Below are 17,892 nucleotides of genomic sequence, written 5' to 3' on the forward strand. Positions count from 1 at the left end.
GATAAAGAGAGATGGACAAGGAGCTATTATATTCTGTAGCAGTCAATTCCCTATATAAATTAGATTTTAAGGAACACTTATTTAGATCCAGTCCGGTTTGGGAAACTATCCAATGAGGAGAAAATAGTCAGAAGAGAAAAATGGAGCCGATAGTAAAATATATATGTATAATGCTAAGCAGAATAGGGTCAATCTCTTTTGGTTTTAATAAAAAGTTTATTGCAGTACGTTTGTGGCTTTAACACCTTTCTCTAATAATCTGAAAGAAAATGCAACAGGTAAATCCATGTTTTGTTCCCCTGGCAGCAATTTGTGGAATAGATAAGGCAACTTTGTAGCTATTTTCAAGAAGCACTAAAAATTAAGAGAAACATAGAAACATAGAAACATAGAAGTCTGACGGCAGAAAAAGACCTCATGGTCCATCTAGTCTGCCCTTATACTATTTTCTGTATTTTATCTTAGGATGGATAAAATACAGAAAATAGTATAAGGGCAGACTAGATGGACCATGAGGTCTTTTTCTGCCGTCAGACTTCTATGTTTCTATGTTTCTATGTTTCTCTTAATTTTTAGTGCTTCTTGAAAATAGCTACAAAGTTGCCTTATCTATTCCACAAATTGCTGCCAGGGGAACAAAACATGGATTTACCTGTTGCATTTTCTTTCAGATTATTAGAGAAAGGTGTTAAAGCCACAAACGTACTGCAATAAACTTTTTATTAAAACCAAAAGAGGTGGGAGAAGAACTGGTAGTGGAAATTTTGAGTAGTACAGAGAACCAGTAAATACCATCTCTGACTGGCCCCACCATCATCTATTCTCTGCCTCCCAAATCCCAACTGATTGTGAGGAAATGGGGATTTTGCAGTAATCTTCCCCTGGAGTGGGGAGGGAATGGAGAGTTTACAGTATCCTTCCCCTGTCATGCCCATCAAGCCGCTCCGAGATTGCGGAGAGGGGCGGCATACAAATCTAATAAATTATTATTATTATTAATTATTATTATTATTATTAAGCCATGCCCACCAAGACACGCCACGCCAAGACACACCACACCGACCAATAGTAAAAAAATTGAATCTCACCACTGACTACAATATGCGCTCAAAATTATGAATGTGTCCATTCTATTTTTTTTTAAGGAAATTGACTTATTATATAGAAGCGGAGTCTAATGCTTTATATATAGATGTGGAGTCTAATGCCTCTTCATCATATTTTTCCTATTTGACTTAGTGGATAAGCTAATTTAAGGAACTGTTAAGCTGAAGCTGGACATTATAGAAAAAAATGCTTGCTTACAGATACTGGAACAGAAACAATCTACAGAACCTGATTACTAATTCACTTTTTCATAGATTTGCAAGCTAACAGTCTGGAAGTAGAAGTCTTTATTTTTGGAAGAATCCAAACAGTTTCTATGAAAACAGGGCGGAAAAACCATAAAATGCTAATGGAAAATCATATAGCATAAAAATAGGACACTGTAGCTTTTGAACTGATTTGCACTACTCTTTCTATATTTTTGCATAATCATATTAGAATTACCAGTACTAACTTCAGGGAGATCTGTAGCAAATGACAAAGGTATACAGTACAAGAGGACAAAATGTGAGTCATGTCACTCTACATGTTTTGTCGCTCCCCTTTTGCCTCTTTATAAATATTAATTATTTGCCTATGGTTGTGCAAGTATTTTTTCCTGGTATTAATTTTGAATCAGTTGAGCTCCTCAAGGGGAACCAAGACAGAAATCTAATAAATAAAATGTCCAAATCTTTCACAACCATATAGTGGCTAGTCTTGCCTTTAAAACGAATTAATAGTGTGTTCAATTCTTAATTTCATAATGCGTTATCTGTTACCTATTTCTGCTCTCATTTATTAAGCGTAAAAAGTGAAAATAAATATCAGATTTCAGAAGAAAGGAATGAGGTTTGTGAAACTATTAATGACCTCATGTCTCATCCAAAATGTAATTGGATCTCTCTTCCTGCTAATGGTGGACATATATAATCCATGGACCAGCTGAATGACTATTGCCAGGCTATAAATATACAGAAGAGGTGTATAATTGAGATATGCATAATATTGAAGTATGTGGAATCTCTAAGTAGAGAAGTAGTGGATTGAATAATTTCAGTGGTTTGTGAAATGCAACCATCTAAAGCTTAGATTTGTTTGCTCAATTTAAAAAGTTGAACTAAAAATAATTCTTTAAAAAAATGTGTAGTATCTATCATTTAATTAATTATTTGTCTTTTATCTTAATTCATTTATAATAGGGCTAGGGTGTGATAGGGACACCATAAATTTGAGCTTGAAGCATGAAAAAGGATTATGCAACATTGTGTAGTATTTTTTTTCCTTAGCTTGCAGAGAACCCAAGATTTCTGATCTGGTGAGACAGAAAGTACTCCCTATACAAGTACAGTCAAGGTAAGATTGCAATACCTTGTATTAATGAAAAATATTGCTTATTTTTATGTTTCTGTGCCTGATTGTGAAAGCATTATCTGGGACAAATGCATAAACTGTAGCAGTTATACTGGAAATAACAATTTCTAGTTCAATTAAAAAAAAACCCAAAACTATTTGGTGGAAATTTATAAACCAGTATGATCACCCACCAGTTACTATATAAGTATAAACATCCGCAAGCAAATATATTAGTTGATATAATCTATGATACAATTTCTGACAGTCTGTCACAGAATTTTATAATAGACTACAGATCTAGATGACCAAATCCTTACTGATGAAAAGCTAAGAAAGATTTCCTGTGGAATCTAAAAAAAGGTGTGATAAGAATTGTCAAAATAGGTACTGTATAACTGTTGCTGCTCCAGTGGTTATATAGAAGATATTCATGAACTCATCATACATAAGCATCTGCAAGTGGCAAATGTTATGAAATTGATATGGAAACTCTGTTTCTTATGTACTTAAATATAACATCGCAACAAAACAACAAATGGCAGAATATATGCATATTCCACATTTTTGGCATCATAGATAGGAATTCCATAAAATAATGAGCTATTGTTTCATCTTTTTGTACAAGATCTCTGCTTGGAATTATTCAAAATATAAATCTTCCTTCCAAACCTCAGCATTTGTTTTGTATAGCATTTAGCAAGTTTGCTGATCTAATAACTTAAGCAGGTGTCAGGTACAAAATAAATTAAGCCCAATTAATTAAAGTGATGTATTGCTAATCATGCCTATATGCAAGAATCTTCTCAGCAAATGGTTAACACCTGTTTGGGGCTAGATTTGGGTCGATGTAATTCAAGAGAGGTCAGAGCTAGTTCACTTGTGGCTATATAGGGACTCTAGGCTGATCTCTCTTTTAACTCTGCCTCCACATTCTGTACCGGGGAGAGCATGGTTTTGTGCGCTGCCTGCATCCTGCAGATGGAGCTTCACTTATTTGTGTGGCCTGGTTGCTGACATGCCATGGACCGATGCTTTCCACAGATGGGGAGAAGGGTTTGGGGACCCTGTATTGCACAATAAAACTAAATTAACATATTTGAACAGTTATTACAATTCTAAAAGTCTTACCACTGTAATTTTTTTAGATTCAGTATAGTTTTATTGCCACACATTAAAAATATGTGCAGAGAGGAATTAATGTGTGGGGAACTTTTCCTTCAACCCACATACAAGAATGGTTGAATTTGCTGTGCAAAGAATTCACCTCCTTCCTCCCTTCCTCTCCTCCTCTCCTCCCTTCCTCTCCTCCTCCTCATTCTATCTCTTTCTTTCCCTCCCTCCCTTCTCCACCCTATCCCCCCATTTGTGGAATAAATGTAGATTCATTCTCTCCTTAGTTTTCTTTGTTGATATTAACAATTGCTTGGTAAGCGCTTCAGTGCTTTTTCAAATGAATATTTTGCAAAAGGAGGTCACACTTTGCAAAATAGTCTAATAGCTCTTAAAGTCAGCCTGGAAAGTATAGCGAATCAGATTATTGGCATATACATCTAAGACTCTAGAAGCATTATATGAGTATATTAAGTATGTTTTTAATACTGAAATTCCAAGACATCATATACATCTTCCCAACAATGCTAACTGGAAAGACAATGATCTGAATTTGGATTGCCTGTTTAAACATTATTTTGCTAAGCCTTGCCTCTTAATCATATTTGAGAAGAGAATGCTGAATTTCACTAAGAGTCTAGAAAGTCTTGAGTGGTTCCATGGGCTGCAAAGTTGCACTGGATTGTAATTATAAATATTAGCTTACTCATAATAATGCTTTATTCCAAACTGTACTTCAATACTATAAAAGCTAAAGATATAAAAACAATTTCGGCTTCTTAATTATAATTCCATGTTCTCTGCGAACAAAACAGGGAAACTCCCTTGCATCAGCTCTATTCATCTACATTTAACAAACAGAAGTTGGAGGCATATCCAACCAAGAAACCTTCACTACCATTTGGAGAATTGCCTCCAGGCTTCCACCATCTTCACACGCAGCTGCAGTACGAGTGCATTTCTCATTTTTACCATCGTTTGGGAAGCAGCCGAAGAACTTGTCTGAAAACAGGAAAATGGAGTGGGAGGGCTCCTTCATGCATTCCAAGTAAGAGTGTGATTATCAGACACAGAACATTAGCCAATACTGCCATGCCATAAGTATTATTTATTTATTTATTTATTCGTTTGTTTGTTTGTTTATTCATTTGTCCAATACACAATACATATGGAAGAGAATAGACATGAAGTAATATATATACAGATAATATGTAAAAATAGAGGAGAAGATATATGAAAGGAAGAAAATATATATGATATATGAGATAAAGGAAAGACAATTGGACGGGGGATGAAAGGCACACTAGTGCACTTATGTACGCCCCTTACTGACCTCTTAGGAACCTGGAGAGGTCAATCGTGGATAGTCTATGGGAGAAATGTTGGGGGTTAGGGGTTGACACTATTGAGTCCGGTAATGAGTTCCACGCTTCGACAACTCGGTTGTTAAAGTCATATTTTTTACAGTCAAGTTTGGAGCGGTTAATATTAAGTTTGAATCTGTTGCGTGCTCTTGTGTTGTTGCGGTTGAAGCTGAAGTAGTCATTGACAGGCAGGACGTTGCAGCATATGATCTTGTAGGCAATACTTAGATCGTGTTTTAGGCGCCGTAGTTCTAAGCTTTCTAGACCCAGGATTGTTAGTCTGTTTTCGTAGAGTATTCTGTTTCGAGTGGAGGAGTGAAGGGCTCTTCTGGTGAAATATCTTTGGACGTTTTCAAGGGTGTTGATGTCCAAGATGGGTTCCAGACAGATGAGCTGTATTCAAGGATGGGTCTGGCAAAAGTTTTGTAGGCTCTTGTGAGTAGTGTGAGATTGCCGGAGCAGAAGCTACGTAGGATCAGGTTAACAACTCTAGAAGCCTTTTTGGCGATATTGTTGCAGTGGGCTTTAGCACTTAGGTCATTTGATATTAGTATACCAAGGTCTTTTACTGAGTGTGGGTTGGCTGTGAGAATTTGTTTATTCAGTTTATATATGAGGTTTGGATTAATTAATCCAAATATTAATATTGCTCTCTAAATGAAAATTCCTTGAGCAACAGATTGTGCAGGTCTAGGAAATTCAGTTGCCTTTGATGTGTACTATACAGTAGTGATTGAGGATTTCTTTTTGTGACCAATTGGTGATTAGACATTCTTAAATGAAGAACATGAATGCCACTTGTAGGCCAGCAAATAGAACTATTATTCAAATATGCACACAAGCGAATACAAGCTGTTTTCTTGCAAGTGTGAGGAAAGTGGGGAATTGCTCCTGTTAATTCTATTCAGCATGTTTCACTTATGCAACTCAGAACAGAAGGATATCCTTCAAAGATCTTCAGCTAGAGGAAAATAGCCGCTCAAAGATCTTTATCTGAAAGGAGGATGTATTAATAGCAACCAAGTTCACATTTGAGAGGAATAGACATTGAAAACACTTTGGCCAATTGTGAGACAGAGCAATTCCCATTCAGCTCTCTCAGTGGGATTTGCTTTCCCCTCAGTTAACAAGCCTTTTCTGCCAATCCAACCTATTTTGGAAGCAAAAAAAAGCTTGTTCCTGTGGAAAAAAAGAAAGTTCATTGGCACTGGGGAAGGTTGGTTGGAAATGAGGCCAAAGCAGGCCTTATCCTGAAGTGAAATATATAGGAACGTCATTTCCTGCTATGTTTCTTGAAATTTATAGTTTCAAAATGTGTTATAAAGAAGAATCTGTTTTAGTTCGTCTCCATTGTCTTAGAACAGATGAGGAGAAGAGCGTAGCCATGTCCACAAAATGTCACTGTTTTTTGTTGTCAGAACAGAATTATTTATTGCCTAAGTGGGATTAAATCTACCTTGAAAGGAAATGGAGATAAGTGTCCACTTATTTTTTCAAATTTTCCAGCACTTGGAAAGATTTGAGGGCTCTTTTTAATGAATGTGGGAATGTTTTATTAGCAGTGAATGCCACTTGTGACAAACCAAAGGAAATGCTCACATAAAATATCAACATACTCATTGATCAAAATAAATGTTAATGTGTAAAAATAAAATTGAGCTCAATTCAACAGAGATTAAGCCTTTTGCCCGTAAATCAAGGGATTTTAAAATATTAACTCTCTTCATATTAATGTTAAAAGCAAATTATGCCTAATTCTCAACAAACTTGATTACTCTCTTCCCTTTTGATATACAGTATATGTTTACTGTATAGATATTCATTTATATTGTTCTGTATAGCATCATGCCAATAAACTATCCATGAGAATGGAAAAGACTCTATTACTTACTTACTTACTTACTTACTTACCTACCTACCTACCTACCTACCTACTTATTTATTTATTTGTTAGATTTGTATTACTTAGTGTTTAGAGGCTTGAGAGTAGGCCTTTCTGTTGATTGGTGTGACCACTTCCAATGATATTCAGCAAAACTAAGGCCATTTTTATTTTATTTTGTTTATTGTTAAGCTTCTATTCCAGTTCTCTGTCTAAACAGTCAAGAAAGTGTCTCATCTTTTAAAACTGAAAACAGAGCTCGGGAACCTGTTTTCTCTGGCAGAGTGCTCAGGCCACTACTGGCACCCTCAATATGAGTGATATCGAGAGGGCCATGCCCATCCTGGTTACACTGAGGTCAAATATAACCCTGATATGAAATCAAATTTGACACCCCTGGTCTAAGAATATACAGTTTGCCAAAGAAAGAAAGAAAGAAAGAAATCTGCTAGGAAGGGTGGATGGGTAGAACTGGATAGCATTTAGATTTATTTTACATAATGTAATGTTACTGCAAGGTAAAATTTGCCTTGGGCTCAGGTAGTTTAATTAGTTATTTAATACAATTGATTTTACATACTTTGTTTTATTAATTAAAAAATCGTGTTTCTTTCTTCTCCGTCTCCTTTTGGCAGTCTGCGGAAAGACAAAAAACAGTATACTTCACAAATCATCCACAACCAGATGGCCATGGCAAGCAGCCATCTATCGGAGACCTAATGGGGTGAAGTTTCCCAATCACAGAAAAGGGACTTGGATACTGATTTGCAGCGGAGCTTTGTTGAATGAACGCACGGTTGTTGTGGCTGCACACTGTGTCACCAATCTGGGGAAGGTCACTGTTCTCAAAACAGCAGACATCAGAGTTATTCTTGGCAAGTTCTACAGAGACGAGGATAGAGATGAGAAGATCATACAGAATCTACGGGTGAGTTAAGTGTTTGGGATGAGTAGATGAGTGCCTTTAATACATCACAGTGAATAAAACGAAAACAAGACTTCACCGATATTTCTATTTCCCTGAAATTAAACATAGTACATATGTTCCCTTTCAAGTCATATAATAATTAATTTTAATTTCTTATTCCATAAAAACTACACTGTTATATCTGCCTTTAGAAGGTTCTGCTTGGCCATATCTAAATTCCTGGACTTGCAGCCTAGGGCTTGCAGATCAGCCATTTAGATATAAGGTTTTATTGATATCATACTTTAGATATAAGCCTTATTGATGTCATACTTTTCAGCGTATAAGATGCACTCTCCCCCCCCCAAAAAAACCCGATGCATGGAGGCAACAATGGGTTCTGCCAATCCCCGCAGCCTGGAACGGCTGATTGGTGGTATTCTGGGAGGCCAATCCAACCGCCAATCAGCTGTTTGTGCTGAATCAGGCTGTGATAACATGCTGAAGCTGACCAGGCTGTTTGCCACAAGGACGCTAGCCATATGAATATCAATAGATGCTGGGGGGGGGGGGGGTGTCTTGTTTTCTTGCCCAAAAACTAATGTATGTCTTATACTTTGGAGCGTCTTTCTTATACTCTGAAAAATACAATAGTTGCAATTAGCAGGCTGAGATGGAAATATATGTAGCCAATTGTTTATAGTAATAATGAAAGATGATAGCCAATAGCTAGATGATAGCTGACTAGATGATAGATAGATATTGATAGATGATAGATATTTTTCACCTTTACCATGGATTCCTCATCAACTTTTTTCCTTGTATTACTGGATTTTTAAAAAATGCTTCAAAAGCTATAGTGGATTAATTAAATTTTGAAGAAACAGACCAATATGCTCTATCACATCTAGGTTCTTTTGTTGTCATCAACTTCAATAAGTAAACTAGGAAATCAACTGATACTATTTTTATTGAGACTGGCTATAATATAGAATTTGCAAATCTTTTTGCTCTACCTCTTCCCAGTATAAGTCAGTTAATTGGGGGAGTGACTGCTTGAGCCACTTCTTAGGGTGATTTCATTCTGGGATTTTAAAAATACTTTACTGCCTCTACCTGGGCAATAGATGCTGCATATTTCAATCAAAATAATTTTCCTTTTTCTACACTTGCCAGGTTTGTAGTCCTTTGGTTTGGTTTTGCAATCTATAGTTAGATCTTACTCAAGCTACCTTCTTCCTGAGATTTTCCAATTGCCTGGGGAACCTAACTGCTGCAATTCCTGTCTAGCATAGCTACAGTATATTTCAAGATATCCATAGTTTGAAGCCACTGTTATAACTGCAACTACTAGAGATGAATTGGGGTTTCATATACAATATTAAAATGAATAGGATAAAATATATGTCTCATGTGAATTTTTATATTGCTGTTCTGTATTTCTCCTACCGGTAGATTTCAGCCATCATTGTTCACCCAAATTACGACCCTATATTGCTTGATTCTGACATAGCTATAATTAAGCTCCTAGACAAAGCCAGAATCAGCAGCCACGTCCAACCCATCTGCCTGGCATCTGCACGTGATATCGATCCTCCTACAGATGATTTGCAAATAGTCGTTACCGGTTGGAAGATCCTGACTGATGTTACAGACTCAAACTACAAGAACGATACAATTCGTAGCGGGTCTGTTCAGATTGTAGACTCCCTTCTGTGTGAGCAACAATATGAGGAACATGGAATCCAAATCAGTGTCACTGATAGTATGTTTTGTGCCAAGCAGCATCCCACAGCAGCTTCTAACATCTGTCCTTCTGAGACTGGAGGGATTGCTGCAATATCTTTGCCAGGAAAACCATCTTCTGAGTTAATTTGGCATCTCATGGGTTTAGTGAGCTGGGGCTATGACAAGACATGCAGCCTAGAACTTTACACTGGCTACACCCGAGCAATTCCTTTCAAAGACTGGATTGAGAAGAACTTGAAATAAAATGTTTAGCTCAGAACTGTTTTCTAAAAAGATAGCTGTTTTGGTTCCTCTCTCTGATACTTCAGGTTTTTCATCCACTGAAGCTAAAGCAGGGCCCTTGGAAATTTGCCAGAATCTTGCTATTCAGTGAGGGTAGATGATTTTTGTCAGAAGCTCTGAATATGACAAATGGATTACCGGGTCTATGATTTCCCCTTCCTCTGGTGGGAACAAAGTATGTTGGGCCAAAGTAACTGTATGCCATCTGTTTTAACACTGATCTGAATAAAAAGATTGGAAGGTATTTGCACAACTCTGAGAATGGCAAGAGATTATTCCAAAGTTGGATGAATTTATTATGGGCTATATTAGATTGTTTTGGTATATTTTATATTGTATTTTTTCCATCATAAAATACTGTACACATTCAAATAAACAAAGGTTCTCTTAAACCTGCAAACCAATATTGGATCGTTGATCCATCTCAATCTATTTCCTATCCATTGTGTTCATTTATTAATTCTTTTTGTTAGAACTAGAAAATATAGAATGCTAATACAGTACATCTATAAATGGTATAATTCAGCACTTTTTATATTTCCTATGGCCAGGGGTCTTTTTTCTCACTGATTTCACTGTCAAGACTTATTTGTATTTCCATTATAGAACGTCGGAATATGGCTACATTTTATGTTTAGGAAAATGCATTCAATATACATGTAGAATGCAAGCTATGTCTTCTTAGTTTCTATGTCTCTGACTTCTCTCAAATTTTCCAAAAGCACTTTGAAAACATTTGCTATAATCCAAATAATAAATCTTTCACCAAAAGAAGGAATTAAAGTGTGCTTTGTTGTAACAATTACAATACAAAAAAGTTTTGTTAATCTCTACTCTACATATGATGTGATGAGAATGCTGCCTGAAATTATTTTATGAAAATGTTATTAAAAAATTTAATTCTAAAATTTAAGTATTTAATATTATTAAGTATAAGACCTACAAATGTATTCACCGGTCTGAAGAGTTCTTTGTGGCTTAATTTTCCTTGAAAATAATGACAAAAGCAAATCAGAAATAAATTATAATAACAAAGTTATTAAAATACGTTATTTTGTAAGCAAAGCTCACTAATATCATGAAAGCTCATTCTTCCTTAATTATTCACTCTCTCTCAAATCTTCATAATTCAATCTTCAAGTTTCCAGGAAATAACTTCCTTTTAAAAATTCCCCAACAATTTGTTGCAAAGTTAGGCATATCCCTTTTTTTACCATCTGTTTATTAACTACAAAGTTTGGCCATTTGGCAGTAAAGTTATATGTTTTGCTGTTATCTCAAAGTCTCCTTCAACCATTGTATCTAACATATCTTTTCTTCCCAATTTCTGGTCCTGTGTTTAATCATGTTCTGTCATGCTGTTCTTATTCACATGGTACAAGTTGCAGCATTGGACTATTTTAGATTTTAGGCAGAACTGATAACTTTTATCATTTATTCTATACCAATAATGTTTGCTTTTTTTGTTTCCATTGAGTTGTCTCACTCATGCTGTCATTTATATGTTGTGACAACTATTCAAATATATACAGATTTCTTTGGTTTGCACAATTCATTCTTTCTCTACTGTTCAGTGGATAAGAACAAAAATTCTATAGGCCATTGACATTTGGCCCCAGAAATATAAACAACATTTTCACATTCAACATTACTCACTGTCCATCTGTTCCTTGCGTTACGGAGACCGAATGCCTGTCTCAGAAAGGGTATGCTACAATAATGACAAGAGAACAGAAAATGTTGTTACATGCTTTGTTCTACAAATGTCATCTTAAACTATCCAATTGCACTTAATTGTCATCTTAAACTATCCTATTGCACTTAATTATAGAAAGACCATTCCTGCTTAAATATGCTTGGTGTGTTTGCTGCTGGCAGTGGTGGGCAGCAAAGGCACCATTTTTTCATTTACTTCTTGCAGGGAGTTGTGCAGGATCTATCTTGGCCATTGAAAAATGGAAAATTAAGTGACGCTGTGGGCAAGAGAAAAGAGAAGAAATCAAGACGAAAATAATAACAATAAGAATAATAATAATATATTTGTATGGCACCCTTCTCTGAAGACTCAGGGCGGCTCACAGGAGAGATAGGCAGATTTATATGGTTCACCTTCTGATAGAATCATCTATTGCACAGGTGTCAAACTTGCTGAAACACGTCATCACATGACATTTCACAACTTTCCCCCTTCACTGAGCTGGGGTAGGCGTGGCCTCTGCATGATGCATTTGGTCCATGGTCTGCCAGCTTGACAACCCTAACTTATGATGGTGCTTTACAGCGCTGTCTAAGTGGTTTACAGAGTAAGCATATTGCCCCCAACTAACTGGGTCCTCATTTTACCGACCTCGGAAGGATGGAAGGCTAAGTCAACCTTGAATCTGGTTAGATTCGATCTGCCAAACTGCTGGCAGCTGTTAATCAGCAAAAGTAGCCTGCACTACTGTACTGTAACCACTGCGTAACCACAGCTCATGATGCTAAACTGGGAAGCAGACTGTAATAAACCCAAGAGGTTTATTTTGCCCCTTATTTATATCAACATCACCAGCCCCAGTAACTTCATTTAAAAATAAAGAAGAGATGTCATCACATGCTCTTATTCCAATGTCTCATACACCTTCATCTGTCAGCAATACCCCTTTTATTTGTACTTTGAACAAACAGGCTGATTATGGGAAAGAATGAATGTATATGAGTTTGGTGTCAGGTTCTTAAATAAGGACAATATAGCATTAATTTAAACTTTCCAGGATATACAATCAACAGTTCAAGGTGGCTGTTTTAGAACAATGAAACTGCATCATTATTATAGTGCAATAGATTGTCAAAAGTGCGTGCCACACATACACTCACACACACAAGGTCAGATGGCCTTAACAAACAGAGTGGATTTTTAATGCATTTCAAATGGTATTTGATGAGGTATTTGCTGGGTTTCTCACATGTATCCAACATCGGCATAGCCACTTTTTCACTTCTCAATTTTTCAAAAATCCTGCGTCCTAGTCACTCTCTGCATCTAAAGAACTGAGCTCCAGTTTGCAAGAGCATATGTTGCCCTTTTAATTAAAAATGGTTAATTGGAAAAGGTGTTACCAGACTCCTTCTGATTCATTTCAAATTGATGAGAATCATCAGCAGAATGACTGGAGATCCAACAACCAATGCTCCACTTTAAAAGGATACCTATTTATTAATCAGATTTGTATGCCGCCCCTCTCCATATTATTCTCTTTCCCACTTTTTTTCTAATGAGGTTAACCTACTAACTACCTCCCAGAATACCAATTAAGAAAAAATCATTTAAGAGAAAAGGAAACCAAGTCAATTTTTTTAATTTCTAGGGAAAGAGAAATCTCCACCTTCTTCCCCACACTTGTTTTTATAAGCACTGATCTATATCTCCAAATAGAGGTCAGCAGACACTTAACGAATTGTTATAGATTAAAAAAAACCCTCAAGTAATTATCCAAAGTTCCAATGGAATATCTATAGCTCAAAGTTGAACTGTGGAATCCTTGTTGCTTTCTGAACTTGGCTGTTTGCTTGCACATATTTCATTACCCAACCAGGTATCATCAGATATTAGCACCATCATCACTTAACATCAGATTGGATAATCTTGCATCAATTCTCCAAAAGCATTCAACATATCTCACTGCTGCATTCTGGGAACAATCAAATTCATAGGAAATTGAACTGGATGCAGAACTATGAATTTACTTGGAACTGCTTTTTCATCCTGAGGTGGTGCAGTGGGTAGAGTGGGAAGAGCCGAGGTGGTGCAGTGGGTAGAGTGCAGTATTGCAGGCCACTAAAGCTGAATGTAGATCTGTAGGTCAGCAGTTCAAATCTCATTACTGGCTCAAGGTTGACTCAGCCTTCCATCCTTCCAAGGTGGGTAAAATGAGGACCCGGATATTGTGGGAGCAATATGCTGGCTCTGTTAAAATGTGCCTTTGCTAACATGCCGTTATGCCCTTTGCTAAAAAGGAACTATAAATAAATGTATTTTTGTTGTTGTTGTTGTTGTTGTTATTATTATTATTATTATTATTATTATTATTATTATTATTATCCCATCTCCAAAGTTGCTTGGTTTGTTTACCCAATCTAATGAAGAACACTGTGCGGCTTTAAAAATTACATTTATTTCCACTGAGAGTGATTCAATAAAAGACCGTTCCATTTCCTCACTTGACAAATTAATTGCTGTTGCTCTGCTTAGATGATTTATTTACACTTTCAGAAAAAGTGTAAACAAAAGTGGAATTTTAAAAGTGTAAATTGTGCTTTCTGAAGTGGAATTGCAGGGTGGGTTCGTTTAGATGGATTTTTGCTATAGTCACTGTCCGAAGATGCTACTTTTTAAATACTCCCGCACAGACTCATTGAGGAAATGTTCAAATTCAGCGGCATATAATAAAATTCTTAGATGACTCACAATATATTCCCCCTTTCCACACATTTTGCTAGCAATAAAAAAGCTGGGAGATAGTTTTATAAACTTTATTAATTTTCCAAAATTTTCTGAACAACCTCTAACACTGAATCATATCAATTCTTGAACCTGCATATAAAAAGTACTATTACTTGTGGGTGGGGGGGAGCTATATGCAGAATAATTGGGCACAATCACTCCTTTTTTTGCATAGGGGAATGGATGGGAGGGATTGATTTAATCCCTTTCAAAACCATCAGTTTTCACCCCTTTAATCTCCAGTCCTAAACATGCATTTTAACAACAACAACAGAGTTGGAAGGGACCTTGGAAGTCTTCTAGTTCAACCCCCTGCTTGGGCAGGAGACCCTACACCACTTCAGACAAATGGTTATCCAACATCATCTTAAAAACTTCCAGTGTTGGAGCATTCATAACATCTGATCAATTGTTCTAATTGTCAGGAATTTTCTCCTTAATTCTAAATTGCTTCTCTCCTTGTTTAGTTACGAGGGTCGCCCAGAAAGGATTACACATTTTTTTCTCAGCCTACAACAATGGTACAAATGTGAAACTTTAGATATACATTATTTGAATTGTCTGGAGTGCATGTGTAAATTTTGCGTTTCTTCAGACAGATAGCATAGCTGCAGCAGTGTTTCAAAATGACGTCTGTAAGTGATGTACGTTACAAGCAGCATGTCGTCATTGTATTTCTCACTGGTGAGAAAGAAACTGTTGGGAACATTCACAAACATTTGTTTACAGTTTATGGAGAATCTGCAGTCGACATAAGTACGGTTAGTCGCTGGGCACAGGGGGTGAGGCCATTAAGAAGATGGTTCGCAGAGCTTCAAATCTTCGTGACCAGAACAAGGAATGGTACTGAGAGGGCATACATGCCCTTTTGTCTCACAGGAGGAAGGCCATAGAATGGGAGGGAGATTACATGGAAAAATAGGGAGTGTAGAAGAAACATCATTCTTTCTGGTGTGTAAGTTTCATTGTGTTCAATAAATAATTGTCAAAGAAATTACTTTCTGAGGGACCTTTGTAGAAGAATATGGACATTAACCAAGAAATTTCTATGGGAAGTTCTAAGGATCTATGGACCGAATAAAATTCAGAGAAATTACCTGCCATGACTAGTTTCCACCCATTGCTTCTTGTCCTACTCTCGGGTGCTATGGAGAATAGTTTGATTCCCTCTTCTTTGTGGCAATCCCTGAGATGTCATGTCTTCCTTATATACAGGTGTTACATTGTTTCTAACCCGCTGCACCAAGCATGAAATCCTAAATTGCACCCCTCCGTCATAGAAAGATGCTTTGCCCTCTCCCCTTCTCACCTAGTGCTGCCCCCAGAAATTAAACTTTATGCTCCCTTCTCAAAAGCCTAACACTTTTGAACTCAAAGGCAGCCTCCTCTCTTTGAAAGGTGTGTGATATTATTACAGCTCTAAGGCTACGCGAAGCCAGCGCCGGAGCAGTTTATCGAGAGAGAGCGGAGACGCGCATTCCGCTTTTGCTCCCGCCTCGCATTAATTCATTATCGCGTCTGGGCCCCCTCGGGCGGCGCGCTCCAATCGGTTTTAAAGAAATGTGCGACAGCTCGGGGTGGGGAGGGAGGGTGGTTTTAACTCTTTCCCCGTTCCCCTTTCTATTCGCGAGGTACGCTAATGCCAGGTTTCGAAGCCCAATAATGGAGTGGATAATATTGGCCAGTATAGTATTGATTACTAGACCATGTAGCCAAGGACTGAAGGATGGAGGGTACACGTCTGAACAAAATGCACTGGAAATGGGAGGGGAAGGATAGGCTAGGTGCATATACGGTTCAAAGGAGATGGAGCCTTGTGTATAGGTGGTGTAGTCCTTCGCGAAGGGGGGGGGGCGTGTTCTTACAGCCCCCACCGCCGGGCGGGATCGGAACCGAGCCCAGCACAAAGGGAAAATCGCGGGAGATTAAGATTCGAAGCGCTCTCCCCCCCCCCCCCTCCCACCGCGCCGGCCTCACGCGTTATCACTTAATCGCTTTCGCTCCGCTTTCCCTGCCAGCCCTGGGGGGAAGGAGGGAGGGAAGGTAGTAGTAGTAATAATAATAATATCGAATTAACGAGGAACGGCCCTTTTCTTCAGGGGTTTGGAAGTCGAGACCGCCGAGGTGCGCCAGGCGCCGCCCTCACGTTTTACCTTCATTCCTATGCATCCCCCTGCCTCCGTCCGTCTGGGAAGGGCTTTTCCTTTCGCAAATAAAAAGAGGCTGGGGGATTTGCCTAGTGATGTCAGCCCTCGCCTAAAATAGAGGAGGGAAGAGTCTGCAAATCCACCGTTAAACCTTCCAATCCCAGCCTCAGCCAACACCATGGCGATGTGAAAATCACCCACCGCCTCACAACGCGTTCGTACACAGCGCGAGCCGCCCCCCTTCCCCCATTCGCGCGCTTTCTCTCTCCCTCACACACACGTACGCGCGCGCGCGCGCATTCCCAGCAATCCGGGTGAGCGTAGGGAAAGCGAAGGATCAAAGCCCTGGCATTGCCACCGCTTAAGCAGCGCCGTTTTCCCCATTGACTGTAGTCTTCCCACCCCCTCCACAGACACACATACACACACACACACACACACACACGGGGGTTGTGGGCTTTTTGGATTCCCCTCCTCCTCCTCCTCCTCCTCCATTCTCTTTCTCTTACTCCCCCTCCCTTCTCGTTCGCACTCCCCTTTCTCCCCCAAGCCGTTCAAGCTTCCAGAAGACGGTGAGAAATTTTCACTCCAAGCCAAGGAGAAGAAGAGGTGGAGGTGTGGAGGCGGCGGCGGCAGCAGCGAAGGGTTTTCGCTCTTCAGAGCCCCGCTTCTTGGATGCTGGCTTTTCACAACCGGGAGGATTATAACAAGGCGGGAATCGCCCGGGGGTCCCCGAAGATAAGACCCGAAGGGAGCGTCCGGAATCACTCCCGCTGAAAGCGGCTACGCTTGGTCAGAAGCCCCCCAGGTTTCTGGAGCGAGACAGGCGAAGGGGGGCCTCGTAGGGCACCATGGCATCGACGGAAGGGTGAGGCGGGACAGTGAGGGTGGGTGGGAAGACTTGAATTTGCCGGGAAGGGGGTGGGACGGGAAGGTCGCGGAGTGCCGCCTGAGCGCGCGCCACGGCCGAAGCGTTTCGTTTTAGGAGGTCGTTAAACGGAGAATGGTCGCCTCCGCGGGGGAGGAAAGAGGCGTCGTAATGGCAGCGAAGAGGGAGTCGAACGGGCTTCCCAATAGTAGTCCCCTTCGGGAAAGGAAGGCGTTTCGTAGCAGCCTTGGACTTCTGTAATCCTCGCAAGGCTAAACGTTAGCAAACCGTCCCACCCTCCCCACCTCCGAGGAGATTATCCAGACCGAGATTCTTTTTTACAGAGGAAAATCCCTCAGTGAGATCAGTGGGACTTTCTTCGGCAATAAAGGCGCAGAAGAGCCCTCATCCCCGAGTGGACCCCCTCTTTCCCAATCAAAGCAGTATCTGGGTAAAATAGCACCAGAAACCTGGAAAATCCCCGCTCGCCTGGGGGGGAATTTTACATCACCGGAGCTATTTTAAGACAGATCCGCGAGGTGTTAATCTTAAACCTTTTAAGAGAGCCCGTTGCATTTGCGAGAAGGTGGGGGTTAATTTTTAGTGCCGCGCTCTAAAAAAAACGGGACTCGAAAACGAGCGCTGGATAGGAAACCCA

At 39.1% G+C, this 17,892-nt stretch overlaps 1 protein-coding gene across 3 annotated transcripts in view; it reads left to right on the forward strand.

Moving 5' to 3' along the window:
* The window catches only part of PAMR1 (peptidase domain containing associated with muscle regeneration 1), an 80,337-nt gene extending 69,830 nt beyond the window's left edge, over positions 1–10,507 (forward strand). For all 3 annotated transcript variants that reach the window (XM_070735026.1, XM_070735035.1, XM_070735043.1), the window contains 4 exons: positions 2,376–2,442; positions 4,368–4,600; positions 7,434–7,726; positions 9,161–10,507. In XM_070735026.1, coding sequence (XP_070591127.1) covers positions 2,376–2,442; positions 4,368–4,600; positions 7,434–7,726; positions 9,161–9,697 — 1,130 coding nt within the window. In that variant the 3' untranslated portion in view covers positions 9,698–10,507. The remainder of the gene's footprint in view (positions 1–2,375; positions 2,443–4,367; positions 4,601–7,433; positions 7,727–9,160) is intronic.
* The last annotated feature ends 7,385 nt before the right edge of the window (positions 10,508–17,892 follow it).

Source organism: Erythrolamprus reginae, chromosome 1, assembly GCF_031021105.1.
Source record: "Erythrolamprus reginae isolate rEryReg1 chromosome 1, rEryReg1.hap1, whole genome shotgun sequence".
NCBI lineage: Eukaryota > Metazoa > Chordata > Lepidosauria > Squamata > Dipsadidae > Erythrolamprus > Erythrolamprus reginae.